The sequence below is a fragment of the Chelon labrosus genome, assembly GCF_963514085.1.
Source record: "Chelon labrosus genome assembly, chromosome: 17".
NCBI classification, from domain to species: domain Eukaryota; kingdom Metazoa; phylum Chordata; class Actinopteri; order Mugiliformes; family Mugilidae; genus Chelon; species Chelon labrosus.
In genome coordinates, this window is record NC_140350.1 from 7,872,312 (window position 1) to 7,889,767 (window position 17,456).

Genomic DNA, 17,456 nt, shown 5'->3' on the forward strand with positions numbered 1-17,456 from the left:
ACTAAACTAAAACTGGTGCAGACTCAGGTTTTGTCACATTTTGTTCCTCTTTTGGCTCCTTGCTCTGCTGATAGTCTGCATGGAGATTAATGGCTTGGATTTTTCCACTGGATGACTATGGGCATGATCATGTTCTGGCTGCTTCACAGGACAGGCTGAACTCTTGTCTATCACAGTAACCTCTTCTCTGCTTTATCTCTCATGATATACTGTTTTTGTTCCATGTTATTACCTACGCACCGCACCGTCTGTCATGGGGAGCATAATCCAAAGGAGATCTACTTTTGAGGTAGATCACTACGAAACAGCCTTTTATCTTTGCAATAAAATAGGCCTTTTCAGACATCCTGGCAAGATGTGCTAATCTTTATTAGCCTTGAACCTCTTGGAAGGAAAGAAACGCAGAGAGCTTTCACAAAGCTTAGTAATAGCATATACTGTAGGTTCAGTTTACTGAATATGCCAACTGCATTGTTTTGCTTTTAGTGCCGAGCAAATTTAAAACTCACTCACACATACACATACAGACTCTGGGCTTCTTGACAATAAAGGCCTGATATAATTTCAGTTAAAATAGTCTTGTTGTTGGGTGTGGGTGCTGTTGGGTGACATGATGGGTGTCCTTGTAGAAGGGCCAACTGTCCTCAACACACCTGCTGGTGGGAGTGCCATTTATTACACAGATAAACACAAAGAGACACACACATTCATATACTCCTCTATAGTTTCTGTCTCTTTCACACTCTTACAAATGTGATTCACTAAGGTACTCTTGGTCTCACGCACAGACTTGCTGAAATCAGGCGATGAGATTGCATCAGATCTCTTCCTTGCTATGTTGTCTTTTGCTTTGTTTCTAAAATGAGTTTTGGAAGACCTCAGTCAAGGACAGCTTTCAAAAAACTTCTGTCGCTCTTTTTTTTTTTACTTTTTTGGTTTTATAGACAGTATTTTAATCCTGTTGCAGGGCCACAACATATCCATATTTGTGTGTGTGTGTGTGTGTGTGTGTGTGTGTGTGTGTATATACATGTACGTGCGTGCCTGTGTATCTTCTGGCAGTCACTCTTCATTGAGCTGCAGACTCAAAGCGTCAGCTCCTAGGTTATTGACAGGTTTCACTCTGACTCACTTCCCGCTTCTTCTCTAAAGGAAGTTTCCCTCATCACGACTTGTCAACCGTCGGCTTCCTTCCGCACTGAGGCCTTTCCACCTTCACTTCTGATTCTTTGTGCCGCCTTTACTTTCACTATCAATCAGATATCACCTTATGAATGGGTGACAGCCGTTCCAATGTAACCCTTTTCACTGACAAACCACAATGTTAGGTGTGCATTTGCCTGTGCCTGCTGCGCACTTGCACAGTTGTGTGTGCTCTCTCGCACACACACAAATCTCTTACGCACACACATCTGCACAGGCACAAGTAAAAATTCAACTACTTGTCCTCTGGATGCCCTTTTCTGGTTATAACTGGTTATAACAATTCATTCATATCATGATTTTTTCTCATCTCAGCCACAGAACTTTTTCAAAATGTCCCGCCAATTCATATTTGAAATTAAATGGGAAAAAACATGAAGAATTTCAAATTTGGCCGCTGTTAGAACTGCAGTGAAAGCTTTTTTATTTATTTGTTTGAAAATGTTGTTCTTGATATTATGGAAATTCAAAGGTTCTGATTTCTTGGTGTTGCATAAACAGAGCCATGTCTACAAACAGAAAGTCTTATAAATATTGAAAAAGAAATTCACTAAATACTTTTTTATGTTTGGATTGTGACCTATCGTTTGGTATTCCAAGATATAATACCAACATGCATTTTAATTTTTATTTATTTTTTGTTAGGGTTAGAAAGGTTAAAAGAAGCATTCGATAATTAAATAAATAAAATAAAACACAATTTATGTCTTGTAATATTTAGGTTTTGTTTTTGTCTGCTTGTATCTGGAGTCTTTTTAAACTTGAGATAATAATATTTGTCTTTGTGGGTGAATGAGGTGGACGTTGGACTTTGTCCATGGTGATATCATTCTCACATGACATAATATAATGCTACGCAGTGTATTTTCAGCTTTTGATTATTAGGTGAGCAAGTTGGCACACACCAAATACACAGAAGTCCATAGCTCTACTGTCATGGGTGTGATGATTTACAGAACTTTTTTTCACTGATTTTAAGTGCTAATGTTTTTTAGGTTGAGCACAGTTTTCTGATTTTATTTTTTATAAGTTATTTATTACTCTTAAATGTGATAATTATTTCATTTCATCTTTCTGACAAAATATAGTGTAACATTTTTCAGCATGAGTCCATCAAAACTAGCCTTTTATTCAAAATGTGCCAAGTGTGTTGTAATGTGACCTTTACATTTTATCTACGTTCAGGCCTTGAGTTTCAGTAATAGTGAAAATATGCACTTCTCTTGATGATGACAAAAATGTGGCGTGTGTGTGGGAAAGACTGTATATTTGATTGGCACCTGTATTTTCTAACATCGATGGGATCATTGGAAGTTGAAGAGATTCAAATAGTCAAACACCCGCTACTTGCTAGATGCCGTAGTGTGATTGTCCACAATAAGACTGTACAGCCAAGCCTGCTCCCAGTAGACCACACACGCACACACACACACACACACACTGGACAATCACAACACACAACTCTCTTATCCATACATGGTTCTATTGTACTTAATTGTAATTTATTTAATGTTTACTTTTTTCATCTCTTGTGTGCAGCTTTAAACTGTATCCTGCTGCACCATTGCAGATTTCCCCACTTTGGGACAAATGAAAGGATTATTTTATTTTATCCTTTCTTATCTTAATAAAATTAGCTCTACAGTACAGCAGTAATGTCTATTTGTCTGATATTCCTGTAATCATGACAAGGGATAATCATGTTCTACAGGAACAATCCAGAGATACAGTAAATTAAAATACAAAAATACTATTCTGTGTTTCACAGCACAGTGGCACATCTGGTAATCAAAGTTGTTCACCATCATGTGATGATGTTCTGTCCGGTTTAGTTAATTTTATAAATGAGTTTATTTCCAAATACAGGCATTTTAGGGAAATTTTAGTTTTCAGTCATTTATCACTACTTTAAATCAGGGAAGTAGTTCTTCCATGAATGACAAATGGAAAATGTGTGTTGCTGAAATTGAGTCTCACAGGAGAGATTTAGATCTGAAGCTTTAACGTCACAGGGCTCTAAAACTGTCAACAATATTTTTAACACCTCTTGACATAAATGACCCACTTCTACGTTTTTTGAAAGTTAAGAATATGCAAAGGACCATTTTAGAACATGTAGAATATTAATGACTTAAATTTTCCATTATACATTTATGACTTTTTGATATTCCTTTCTGAGAGCTTGACCTGGTGGAAAAATAAGTTCTTTCCTTTGACATTTGTTCATTCAAATAAACTGTTCTTCCCTTTTCAACTGTTTTTCTAATCACTGTCAATTTGGGACAAAAAAATGCATGTCAGACATTTCAAACTTGATGTATGACTTCTACGTGTGTATTGTGAAAGCAGATTTGTGTATCTCTGGCAGAATGTTTTTAGTCTTTTCCTGCAGCGCAAGCATTTAAGGTTAAATCTATAACCTTCTGTTAGCAGTAGTGGGACAATAATAAAGACAGTTTTGCTTTGAACTGCCACAAAGTCACAATAACCCCCTCCTCAAATGCCTTTTGGGCTGATAACAAGAACTGATAAGCAGGTCGGATGAAGCTGTGTGTCTGATCAGACTTGTTAGGTTTCTTACGTCCTGTGACTAATGTACAGCTGTCTCCTCTTCAAGACCAACCGTGCGTGTACACTCATTGTTTAAATCAGGAGAAAATTCTGCAAACTCACATTTTGCAAGGCTTTGATCAAGATCTGAAGCAGTAATATGTCAAGAGTTCTCACGCTGTTATTGTATAAGTGCATTTTTTAAGTGTAGTCACAAAGCACCCACAAATGCTTTCCACGTTTTATTTATTTTTTTATTTTTTTATCAAAGCTTCCAAGTAAGTAAGTTTTATGAAATAAAAAAAGTATTTGGTACCATTCACTTCAAAAAAATAAAACTAAAGATTACCTTAAATTCTTATTTATGACCAGTGCTCTGCCTTATGCACATCATGCAGATTTTTTTATTTATTGTGCTAGTGAGGTTCATAACCCCAGAAAGACTTAAGAGGCCAGTCAAGGCCCTGCTGCTGTGCTCTATATAACTCTGGGGCAACAGATTTATGCTTTTCTATGCCCCATCCCTCCCTATCCTCCTTTTTCTTATCTTGGCGAGAGCTCCATCAGCCAGTGACTTGGTGATATACAGCGGGAAAAACTCAAAATCACCTACTGCATGCAGTAATGGAACAGGAAGCTTCCCTGTGTTTGGCATGTTGTCTGGGTCTCCAGTCTCCTTGTTTGTTCTGCTGTGAGTCGTTGTGTTTAGGCTAATTCATGCCACTTTTTCAGCAATGTGAGGATACACAAACAGGAAACAACAGAAGTCTTCCCTAATTATGAGAAAAGCTGTAGTGATGAGACCTGGCTTTTGGCGTTGAAGTGCTGCTGATTCACCCGCTGCAGGATTCCAATGTGTTTACACCTTGTCAGTGGTGACTGTGGTGGGACTTGGTTTAGTTTGTAGAGGTCTTGGAGAGGACAAACTTTGAGGCAGGTTATTTGGAAAGGAGAGAAGCATGGCAACAACATTGACTTCCATGTATAGTATCTGCCAGCTTCACACCAGTATTTCAAATAAGTCTTCTCAATAATCCATCATTTTGATTGAGTCAACCACTCTCTGTGTCTTGTATGGAGCTTGACAAATCTTTCACAGACATCTGTCAAGGGAGGGAGTATCACTGTTAAAATCTCAGGGAGAAAGCCATTGACATGCAGAAAGGAAGAGTCAAGACCTGAAAGGCTTATCTAGTAGAAACTGGTGTGCTGGGGCCATGGGGAGAACCAGCACGTCTCCATGTGAATGCACCTATTTCCATGTGAGTCCATCTCCAAGGCAGGAGTCCATTACCAGCACAATGGACCTGCAGATGGCTGTTGCTGCTTCACAAGACTGTAAGCATTAGGAGATCACAGCAGGCCGCCCTGCTCAGAGGGAGGCCAGTGGAGGTATGAGCCCTTCACTGGATTATACTAGGACTTTCCAGATCACAATTGGCATTCAATGTAATGGTATGATTATAAAGAAACTGTCTTGCTACACTTTAACTGGGTACTCCAAGGTTATCATTGGAGTAAGAAAAAATACCAGCAAGAAATTTTTTCGACCTTCTGCATTTGCACCGTTCTCAACCTTTCTGTTTGGTGCCAAAAGATAACAAAATAAACAGCAATACCAAGAAGAAGGCTTTGGTGGTCGTGGGAATAACACAGCTTTTGAACATTATGCTAATGTAATCTTTGAATTCATACATGTGATAAAAGGTTTATTCTGTTTGCTTCTAATTCTGTTCCCTACTAGCCTCGGGGTTACCAAATCTTCTCAAAGACATAAACTTTAAAGCAATGATGTAAACTCGGGTTACTGGAGAAGTGAAATTGCTGAGAATCATGCAAATCAAACTATTCTGAGTATTCGCAGTAGTGCAGTTATTTGTGTGCGTGCAGAAGAACTGAACTACTGGAGTTTGAGGGGAGAAAAGTCCGTTGCTACTTGTTTCCACTGAATTTCACTCGTCTTTGCTCATATAGAAACTGGGTTTGTGTGGTTTCATACTGAATGTGGGGCTGTCTGGGTTAAAGTTAACTGGCGTACTACTGGTAGGTTTGAAAGTCACCTTGCAGGGAGGGATTTTTTTATGCTATCTATGTCACCACAGGTGTCTGCATGAAGCACAGTGCACCCAATTTGTGCATTCAATTTTCGTGATTGTTCAGTGTTTTATTTTGTGTATCTAACATACAACACAAAAATGTGAAATGCAGTCTGAGCTTACGTTTGTATTTGAAGTTAAAACGTTGCCTCTCTTTTTGTTGTAGAGTGGTGAACTCTGTGGTACCTCTGTCACAATACTGCTCCTGTAAATAGCCTTCTTTGAGCCATATGAGCGAAGTCTTCCTGTTAACCCAATCTGAAGGGAGGGAGTATTTTCGATCCTATTAGTCACTGGGTGCTCTGGTCACCTGAGAAGCGCCCTGACAAAGATGGCATTGATCAGTCCTTCCACTGCCTGCCCTACTCACCCAAACACAGTCAGACACTTTCCGTAGGATGATGGGATTACAAGCAAACAGGGCAAGACAGTGGGAGCAAGGGGTGGTGTGGCAGGTCGCAACCAACTCCTTTTTTATATGGCATCATTAAGTTTAATACGAGGCACAGCGGGGCGTCTATTTTCTCATCTCCCCCACTTCAGTTCTGATTATCTTGGCCTCAGGCTCTGACAGTAAGAGGCACAGAGGCAGTAACAGTCAGTGAGAGGTTTGACTCGGAGCCAAAAAGTCTCACTGCAGTCATTTAGAATAATATTCAATCGCTCAAGAAGACTTATTGTACACGTCGCTTAGTGCGGGCCTGTTTCTGTTGTTAATAGCACACTGAGGGACTCTGAAGGGGTACACAAAGATCTGAATGTAATTGTAGCTTTACTAAGTGTGTGTGTGTTTGTAAGAGAGATAGACACAAAGAAAGGGAGAGGTCAGATGTGTGTTCCAGGTCTGGTGTCATATTATGTGTCTCTCAGGCACAGCATGTATCCCAGGACTTCCTGCTCTATTCATCCCTGATTCATTTGTTTTGGTCCTCAGTCTCACACTTTGTCCCACACTACACATGCTGGTCACTCGTCAAATCATTCCTGCAGATGCTCAGGCCAGGGCTTTGAAATTAGTAATGTATTCATTTATCAGGACAGCAAATGGCCTGTATGTTGTTTTAGGAAACAGCACGCCATTGATTCATTTTTAGAGCAGCTCATTTACCAGGGGAACACAGCGTCCATTTGTAACACTCTTAATCAGCATCATCCACTGAAGTGTATTGTTTTGTAAATCCCATAACCATCGTAATGCGTGCTGTAATTTCGCCAGTTGTCATGAGGATGTGTGTCTTGTTTGTGTTCTGTGAGAGGAGTCATCCCAGACGAGCCCTGACTCAGAGACCAGCCGGCAGACGTCCGGACCCCTCTTACACCCCACCCAGCATCAATCAAACCTAAGTCAGAACAGACAAATTGTCCCCCATCAACACTATTCAAGAGCGACAAGTAATATAGAAGTAGGACAAATAATAAAGAGGGTTGTTTGTGATCAGTCTTACTGAATGTGCACTGTATTGTCCAGTTTTAAGTAAGACGACAATCTTATTTCGTAATTGTGTTTGGCCTTAGTCTAAAACCAGTGAAATCACAAATTAATATATTATAAATGCAATATGAAGAGGCTGTGTTTTATTTGTTTCATCCCAGACACATAAATAATTTGCCTATTATTTATATATAAGAGTCACCACTGTAAAAACAATTAGTTCTATTTATTATCTTGTAGAGCTTAGGACGAGATAGCTGGCTTAATTCATATTCAGAAAAAATAAGTTTTTGCTACATTACTTTTTTGTCTTGTGCCAGCAAACTAAGACGTTATGTAGCATACTGTCACACAGGCTTCAGCAACTTTGTCTGGAACTTTCACTTTGTGTCGGCTGACTTCTGACCACAACCTCTGCAGCATGTGAAATTAAAGAATAATCTACAATGTCTATACAACAGATCAGAAATTAAATCAGGTAATCAGTTTTACTATTTTTAGCTTCCGCCTTGTGCAAACCATGTTAGAAAAAAAGATTTGATTGATTTGCTGCCCGTCGTAGTGCTTAATTGCTTCCTCTTGTTACGTTAAGAACTCACTTCCTCAGTGAGCATACAGTTTTGCAGCGGAAGATATAGAATATGTTGTGGCTTTTGACAGGTACGTAGTAACCTATGTGGTTGTTTGAGCAGTTTGTCGCATCTATATGACATACCACACAGGATCTATACAGCCCCACAATGTATTGTATAGTGAAAGTCCCTCACAAACACTTTTGGGTTCACAGGCTAAGCTGCTACTGTATGTTGAGCTAGCCACACACATTGCATTTATGGAACAATCATGTTCTCATTTATTCCATGTGCCATTCATTTTCCACCTCTTTGACCTCGTTTCTTTGGTTTGTTTCTGCCCTTCACATTTATTTAATATACCGTAATGTGATCATTTAACCCCTAAGTATTTTTTGGTTTTCTGAATTTCTGCACCAAGGTTTCCCATTACTAGTAGTGTACATTTAAGTTGATATACAATATCACTGGTTCATTAGATATTCTAAGGGCTAGATATTTGGAAACGGTGTCAATATAGATCCTGTACTGCAGCCATTCCTCCAAACATAACATCACAGAATGGACGGAGACACTCTGAGTAACACCTCTTCTTCTATTCTTTGGCCTCCTCTATTTGTAGCCCGCTTGTTGCTGCCGCTCTACAAGTAGTAGTATGACTTGTCTGGATGCGTCTCCAGTCATACTGATTCATTGAACAACCTTTTTTTTTTTTTTTGTCCATGGAATGATCTGGACCTCGGTTACCCAGTGACCCAGCAACTACATACCCCTCCACACCCAGACCAAGAGGGCCTGTGTAGGCATGCTGACCTGAACCTGGGGGGGGTCATAGGGATTGGAGGGCTGTTTTATGTGGCTGTCTGGGAAGTGAGAGGAATAATAGACTGCTATAATTGGTGCCCCCAGATTTCCTGGCAACTCTGCAGGTTCCCAAGGGGATAGCATGTGTCCATGCTTGTGTATATAATGTATGTATGTGTGTGTGCTGGCTGACACAGATGGCTGCGGAGCAAGGATGTGATAAACACCCTGGGCAGGGGGATCTCCATCCAGGAGTGGGCTCCATGCTTTAGTGGTGAAGTCATTGGGAAAAAGCCTGGTTGAACTGGAGGAGGAACAGACACACACCCACATGCAAACACACAGGCAGATATTACCTTACAACATATGCACGTGTGTCAAATCTTTCCTTACCTAAATGTGAATCACACTCCTCCTCCCCTAATTCCGTCATATCATGATTCTAACACTTAATATAACAAATTGGAGCAGTGCCAGTTAAATAAAGTAACAAAGCTGATTGTAAAAGAAAAAAAAAGAAATTCAGAGTCACTGTTTTGCATAGACATGGTGAAGAGGTCAGAGTTTCAGAACCACAGGTCAGTGCACCGCCAACACTGTGCATCTTGCAATTTGGGGCTGTTATGTAGGTGTGAACTATGTCCCTGTGGAGAATTGGGTAATAACAGTGATTGCCTAAACCAGTTGGTGTGATGATGTTGCAACCTGTTGGACCTGGCAAGGGTTTGGTTGTCATGTGAGCCCTTGTTCTCTATCTTCCCTTGCCTGGGACGTCAGGGCAGGTCTGTGTGCTCCTGCATGTGTCATTTTTTTGTGTGCAGGCTCTTGGGATTTCATTAACACAAAGACCAAAATTAGAGGGTTTTGTGAATGTGTATCTGTGTGTGTGTTCAAGGACCATTGTAGACGGCAGCCTTCAGAAGGGGCAGACATGTCAAAGGTCACCTTTGACTCATGGTCTGTGGAATTTAGTTTTCATGAAACGAACACAGAACGATTAAACACACTCCATACTCCATGAGAAGGAAATGATGGTTCATTGAAAAACAAGGAAAAAAAAAGCTGCGATGTTGAACGCATATTAACTCTTCACAGCAATAATCAAGCTGCAGGAAGCTGAAAAATGTGGGGTTTTCCCTTCATATTTCCTTGTTTTGCCAATGCCCCCACCTCTCTGTCTACTGGACACACATGCAGCTTTATTGAAAATTAACTACAAGTGGAGTAAAATAATAATAATTATAATAATAATGTCGTATGTAGTTGTATTTTTAAAGTTGCAAATTTATAGATAGACAGATAGACAGATAGATAGATAGATAGATAGATAGATGCTTTTTTTGTCCTTTTAAGGAAATGTGTTGCCACAGTTTGTACAGAGCCTCACATGAAAACATATATATACCGAGAACATTCTCAACATATACACATTTATACACACATTCCTATACACACCTAGGTACAGTTAATGGGGTATTTTGTAAATGATATTGATATACAAGCCCAGCAACATGCATTATCCCCCAAAATACAGAAACACTGTTTGATATCTGTGTCATAAAAGCTACGCAAAAGTGGGTGATTGTGTTTTTAATATTTTTGTCATCCCTGTGTAAAGGTATAGTTCACAAGGAATATTTTCCCAAATATTTAGTATTTAGCGATGTTTTGGTTTTAATGCTTAAAATAATTTTATTTTGTATGAGTCAATAAAACATTTAAATATAGTGCGCGTGTGTGTGGCTGTGTGTGTGTGAGAGAGAGATGGCAACCAACCACTCAATTCTCCTTAATCAATCACGTAATGAAGCAGGTTCCTTGGGTTGATGCATTAAATTAAAATTGACTTTGTTTTATAAAGTCCACTTACTGGCAGCTCTGTTGCATTTCACTAAACACACTGATGCAAATTGTCAAACAGTTTTGTCTTTTGTTCTTATGGTTATGTTGCACAGATGCGCAGTGTGACCGCACAAAGAAGTATTTGGAAAAATGGAAAAAGTGATTGGTTTAGTGGTATGGTAGGAGAGTGGTGGTGCCGCGGTTCCTACTGTATCTCTGGACAAGAGCTGTTAGTGTTCAGAAATATTGATTTGATTCTTTTGGTCTAATTCGAATGTATTCTTGGATGATGGGGTATTCCCCTTCTCAGAAAAGTAATTTTGCATACTTAAATGGAACAGGCATGGACAAAGAAACTGTGATGCTAAATGCCAACTTTCATTCTGTCTCCCAGGAGATATAAAACCTTTTTCAGCCTAAATCAACAAAGAAAAAATTAAAAACCCATCTGTTAGAGTTACTGAGCTTTGCATAATCCAGTCAGTCATGTTAAACAACTTTTAAAAGTGGATTTTCTTTACTTTGCTGTAGTGCTTTTGCAACAGCTACTGTTTATCTGATACATCAGATAACTGAGTAAATAAAAGTTGTATCTTTTAAATATTTACCTTTGACTGCAATATTTTATTTATTTTTTATTTATTTTTTAAGAGCTTTATTGTTTCAATTAGACTAATGGGAAAGAATTCGATGACACTACAGTCAGTCATTCTTAATACTCAGAAGCCCACGCTTTCCCTATTTCATGTTGATTAATAAATTACCACCTGCGCTGCTTTTGTTTTAAGAATATGTGCTCGTATATAGAACATACTCACTGTGTGAATAATTAGTCACATATACATTAGAAATCATTTTATAACCCAACTAAGTGAAACCCCTTAGCTTTTGCACTGCTTCTGGAAGTAATTTAATCAATTGGAGAACGACTGTTATAAAGTTTGATAGGATCCACACATGCAGGGTTTTATGGTTGTAAACCACCTACATTTTAAGACGTTTCATTATTGTTATTATTATCCTTTTAAAGTAGCCCAGATTTTTCTCTTTAGGAGAAGAATGTGAGAAGAGTCACATTTTATAGCTCTGTTAAAATGAACTGCAACTTTTTTGTTTTATACTTGATAATAAATGTATAATTTCCATTTTTATTTTTGAATGCAAACACAGAGGATTATCAAACAAACACAAAACTGTTGCTTATTCAAATACTATATATTACTAATCATGGAGAGTCCATTGTGACGTTCTCTCATTCAATATCACATTAAATGACGAGAAGAACTAATGGAGAGAAACTATTCATTGAATAAAATTTCATGACACCGGGAGCTTTATTTTTATTATGCATATTTTTGCATTTTGTACATTTATGTGAATTACAGCTAACATGCAGCTTGGGTGATTTTTACCTATTCTACTCTATCACGGAATTTATACATGGTCATTGTTTGTTTTAAATCAGCCTTTATTCGTGATATTTAAATTTTATATATATATATAGCTGTATATCTCTCTATATAGAGAGATATAAAGCTATATATATAGATATATAGATATGTAGCTATAACTTTGTTGAGTATAAAAATGAGACTTTTTAAAGAGTGTGGTAAATAGTTTTGTCCAAACTGATTTATTTCCCTGATTTATTTTTCAAGTCCATTGTGTTGTAAAGTCTCTAAGGAATAAAGATACAAGTAGGGGGATTTGTTTTACTTAAAGCACAGAATTTTTATAAAGCAGTTGTTAAAGTTTGTTCAGCAGCAGTAAAGAGTTATTGTTTGCCAAATTACATCTTATTGCTGTTATAAATTTCAGCTTTTACTTTTTCCCTCCGCCGCAACCTCAACTCAGAAAGAAAGAAGAAAATACCCAGCTTTATATTTCCACATTTTTACTGAACATTTAAATCATCTAAACCAACAGTTACTACACAACATATTGCATGTTTGCTTGTACTGAATGCATGCACAAGTGACACAACATTCTCATGTAATTCTCAACTAACAGGAAATTAACTTTATCTAGTAATCTACTGAACTGGTTTCACACACAGAGAAAGATGTTCAGCACAGGTACTCACGGGTAAATTCTGAACACACTTAAAGTAGGAATTCTTAAATCCAACAATTTGTCAATACCTTCTGCAGAAAGTGAAAATATATTCCCCAAAAAAACATGAAAACCTTCAAATATTTAATGGAAAGACGAAGAGCCAGTCCTAACTCTGTGCCATTAAATTCTTGTTTTAGACTGGTAGCTTTGAGCCTCTTTGTTGGTGGATTTGCCCAGGCTCATGACTCAGTATTGCTCATCGTGTAGGAGATGATTCGCCCGCCATTTCTCAAAACTGTTTCTCTCGTTCTTTGTTCTTGCCTGTTTGGATTTGACTACTAAAGTAATGTATTTCTCCTGTGTTTTGTAATCTTTCTCCTTCTGCAAACGTATGTTTTGCTCATCATCCAGGTTATATACTCTATTTTTAGATTACCCTGGTAACTTTCTGTATGTGAATGAGTTAGGAATTTTGTAAAGTGGGGGATGGGAATAGGAGACGCTTTGTTTCCCTCCAAAAAAAAAAAAAATCCTAGCTTGATTTTTGATACCATGTGTCCTATTGTGTAATTTAAAACGTGATCCATCTGTTAGACTTCCTGTCCGCTTTATGCTTATTCACATGTAGGATATCTATTACCTGTTATAAAGTTAATCATTACTAAAAGGCTTTATTCTCTCACCGTAACATAGTGTTCATGTATCTCTGTGCGTGGAGGTGGGAAGGGACGGAAATGACTTGCCTCCTTCAGAGAAAGTTATCAGCTATAAACTCAACCGTATGTGACATGACTGCCCACGCAAACTGCCATAAAATCTTTGAAGTGTGTCTGAGCTTTGATGATGCCTCCTAAACATGAACAAAAGACATATAAGTAGAACATAAGCAGTGCTTTAAAACAATGGCTCAGGGGATGTAGTTGATGGTGTTTAGCCACAAAAGAGAATATGGTCTTTAGTATGTATTTGTTTAATGATTAATCACTAACTCCAGCCTAGGGATGGGCCACTGATTCGCTGTTCTAGGGCATTCTCTGCAGTCTCTTACGTCTTTTTTTTTTTTCTTTGAGTGTGTGTGCGTGTGTGTGTGTGTGTGTGTGTAAGAGGGGAGGGAAGGGAAGAGAAGGGGGGTTCAGTAGTATACTTGTAGTTAGTGGCTTAAGTCTTGTAAAGGGTTTCCTAATATGGGCCGTCTTAGAAGAGTGCCCTCCCCTGTGGGCCATCCCCCCAGGTCTCAGCCAGTGATGACACAGCTTGGGTACGACTCACTTCCTCATTAATTGGCTGAAACCAGTTCTTACAGGAACCGCCAGTGATAAATGTGAGAGTTCTGAGAAGTCATTCATTTCTCCTCGCTGCAGCGGCAGAGGAGGCACTGCAGGGGAGTTGAACGAGTTCACCGATGTGTGTGCGTGAGAGGGAGAGGAAGCCGAGTACGTGTGTGTGAGAGAGGAGAGCAGAGCACAGCAGAGCGGGAGAATGTGGGTGACTACTACTGCCGCAGCTGCCGTATGAGGACCGGCCAACTTTATTCCTGCTATTTTTGTCTCTTTATTTATTTTTATTTATTTCTTTTTTTGTTTGTTTGCGCGGCATTATTTTCTGTAGCAGTGTCTATCTTTTTGTTGCTGTCTGTGTGTGTGTTTATGTGTGTGTTTGTGGGGATGAGCAACGAAGGGATCGCACTCGTTGCTCTCGCCGTCTTTCTCTCTTCTCGGAGAGAGGAAGCCGGTGAGACCGACAGTGTACAGGAGATAGGACAGCATGCCTCTCTTTGTTGCTGCCCTTGGGCTGGTGAGTAACAATGATGTGACGTGATTTGTGCCCCACCACCCCAACCCCTCCCCCTCTTTTCCCCTTCCTACCCCCCACCCCACCCCGCTCCCCCCACCCCTGTTGGTGGAAACAGAGCTGTTCCACTGCTGGGTGCGGCACTGCAGAAGCCCTTCAGGGAGTACTTGGAGGCCCAGAAGGCCAAGCTGCACCATTTCGCTGGAGAGGGGATCCCAACTGTAAGTACAGGGGCCTCAGCCCCCAGCTCATAGACTCTATTCATTCACGTGTGCGCGCCAAGACAAGAATGCGGCCCCTTACTTTTGCCTCTTTTGCTTCTTCCTCCACTTTTTTTTGTCCCTTTCTTCTCTTTATCTACGCCTTCCATTATATCCCTGACCCATTTTTTCTCATGGGCACAATTAATTCTTTTTTCACCTGCTTTACCTGTTCCTCTTGCTTCTAACTATTTAAAAAAATATATACATGTATTTTTAAGGATAATTTCATTATAACACTAATGACCATGTTTTATATTTTTGCTATAACTTATGGTGATACAGTAAATTACCGAAACTTGTTTAGGACCAGAATGACAGAGTAGGTTAGCACTGCACTGGGCGGGCTTCAGGGAGGGAGGGAGGAGAAAGAGGGGAGGAGGAGAGGGGCCAGTGTGGGGTCTGGCTTCACTTGCTGTATTGAACTGTACTACTGTAGCGCGCGGGGCGTGCTGACTCATGCTCCATCTTACCAATTGGGAGAGTGTGTGAGAGTGTGGTCACTCCCCTATGTGTCACACACACACACAGTTGCACTCAGTGCCCCGCCTGAACCCAGCACTAACTGTAGACTGGGGTGGCCCCCCCCTCTGCCAGTGACAATCCATCAAACCCCCCTGTCTAGAACAAAAAGAGCCAGTTGTAGCTGTAGCCTGTTTCTCTTTCAAAGCTTTTTCCCCTCCTCTCTATTTCTCACTCCCTCTTTTTTCCTTCTTTTTTCAAGTGATTCATTGAAAGATATTTTTCTTTTTTATGTGCTTACTAGGAAGGAGAAGAAAAAAAGGATAGACTTTGAGTTGCACAAGGACAGATTAAGGCATTTCCAGAACAATGTTCCTTTTTTCTTGTAACTTGAGCCTCCAGCAGTTACAGGAGAGAAGCGAGGCAATTTAACTTGGTGGAGGCAGGCTGCAGGCTGGGGTCAGTGGGGGCGTTAGGAGGGAGGACGGTGGGGGCTGCCGCGTGTTTTATTACCCCTGATCTCTATCTGTCCTGCACATGGAGCTGGATCCCCACCTAGCCTACAGCATCAGGAGCAGAAGGGAGAGCAGGGTGTGGGGTGAATGGGGGTGGCCTTTAGCTTACTGACTGAGCGCCTCTCCTCTCTTTCTGTTCTCCCTGTGGTTCCTGGCAGGAGGAGAGCTGGCTGTCGTGGCTCTTTGAGAAGGTTGTGGTCATCATGGTATGCTTCTTTGTCTGCTCCATTGTCAACTCCATGGCTCAGACCTACGCCAAGCGCAAGCAGCAGGAGAAATACTCGGAGAGCAAGACAGAGTGAAGGCCAGCTCCAGATCATGCTGGACCATCAGCTCCAGGAGCCTCCTTGCTTCTCTAAGCTCCCACCATTCCTCTCCATATATCGCTCTCTCTCCTGGCCAATAACCCACCATTATCTGAAGCAAAATTTCAGCCCCCATCTGGTTTCTCTCTTGTTATTGTAGCAACATGTTTATTTTGAACTTGGACTACCATTTACTTGTTTTCGAAGGCTTTGCATTTGGTAGTGATTTCTGCAATTATTCTGTGTAAGGTAGGTGTTTGCTGGGGTGCGTGTGAGTGTTTCGAATCTGTTGTGTTGTTAAAGGGTCCATGTTGGTGCTTTGCTTTTAGCAGCTCCCGAGCACGTGAGAAGAAGCTTCTGGCAATAATTCCCCTCAGTAAGGCCTTAAGCTGTTTATTCCACAAGAAGAACCTCTCATATGTCCATAGAGTCACTTTATCTGAATAAGCTAGATTGTTTTAATTATGTTGTGTTTTTATAAAACCAACGGAGAGCTATTTGATTAATAATCTATTTATTTATTAGCGATATTTGCGAGTTTATTAATTATAGATTCTGTATTTATTACTGCACTGTAGGGTTGTTTTCCAGTATTGGCTATGGTTAGGCAAGACATGTAAATGCTTCATCTAATTTCTACATATTGTAGTGCTCTGGATCAGTTGTAGTAGAGATGTTAATGAATGTTTCTGACTGTACATGGTACTTTGGAAGAGCATTTCTCTTGTGTTTGCGGTAAAGCTCATCGTAGTACTTGTGAATGAGAAATGATAAATCAGCTATGAATCACCCTGCTGGTCCCTTTGTCTGCCCTTATTGTTCTGCTTCCAGGAAGAGAGCGCATGAGTCAGCCCCGGGCTACTTTACCAGATGCAGCCATATATTGAATCAGATCTACAACTGTGTGTGCGCGTGCCAGTGTTTGAGACGGAGAGCGAGACAGAGATAGTAGGTTGTGTTGCTGCCACATTTGTTGCTCTCCTTTTTATCTTTTATGGATTAAAGCAGATTGTGCTCCACTAATAGACTAGGAGCCTGCCTGGAAGACTCGGTGTACCAGATAGTGGCTGTTGCTTTTAACTTAAAGGCAGGGTCAGTGTCATGATGTGTTCTTTGTCTTCACTTGTCCATGGAGCTTTTTTTTTAATCCCTTTTCCTCAGACGAGGACGGCTTGCTCGTGTTTGACATTACATGAGCAGTTCTTAGAAAAAAAACTCTGCTTTTTGTCGTTTTTTTTTTCTTCTTCATTGGATAACATCTACTGGCTCTCGATATACGCAATACCTTCCTTTTTTCTGCAATTGCCAGTGAAATGTGCTATTTTCTTCTCCTTCGCTGTACCGCTGCTGTGCTATGGTGGACTGAGCGCAGTGGGCGCTAGAGCAGGCACAAGCAGGAGGGGGAAAAAAAAAACCCTCAAGCGCACAGTGAAAAGCGTCTGTGCCGTTACCTCAGCTGAACCTTCGAATGAACTCGTTGCACTGCCCCAGTCACGGAGCCAGGAGACGAATCACTCGAGTAGATTCAAAACAGAGGGGTACTGTTGAGCGAGCTGAATCCTGCGCTCT

At 40.2% G+C, this 17,456-nt stretch overlaps 1 protein-coding gene across 1 annotated transcript in view; it reads left to right on the forward strand.

Annotated features, from left to right (window-relative positions):
- LOC311502088 (vacuole membrane protein 1-like) overlaps positions 1-16,727 on the forward strand; it is a 50,890-nt gene extending 34,163 nt beyond the window's left edge. Inside the window, exons 9-10 of the mRNA XM_084564201.1 lie at positions 14,464-14,566; positions 15,741-16,727. Of these exons, the coding sequence (XP_084420327.1) occupies positions 14,464-14,566; positions 15,741-15,884 (247 nt within the window). The 3' untranslated portion in view covers positions 15,885-16,727. The remainder of the gene's footprint in view (positions 1-14,463; positions 14,567-15,740) is intronic.
- The last annotated feature ends 729 nt before the right edge of the window (positions 16,728-17,456 follow it).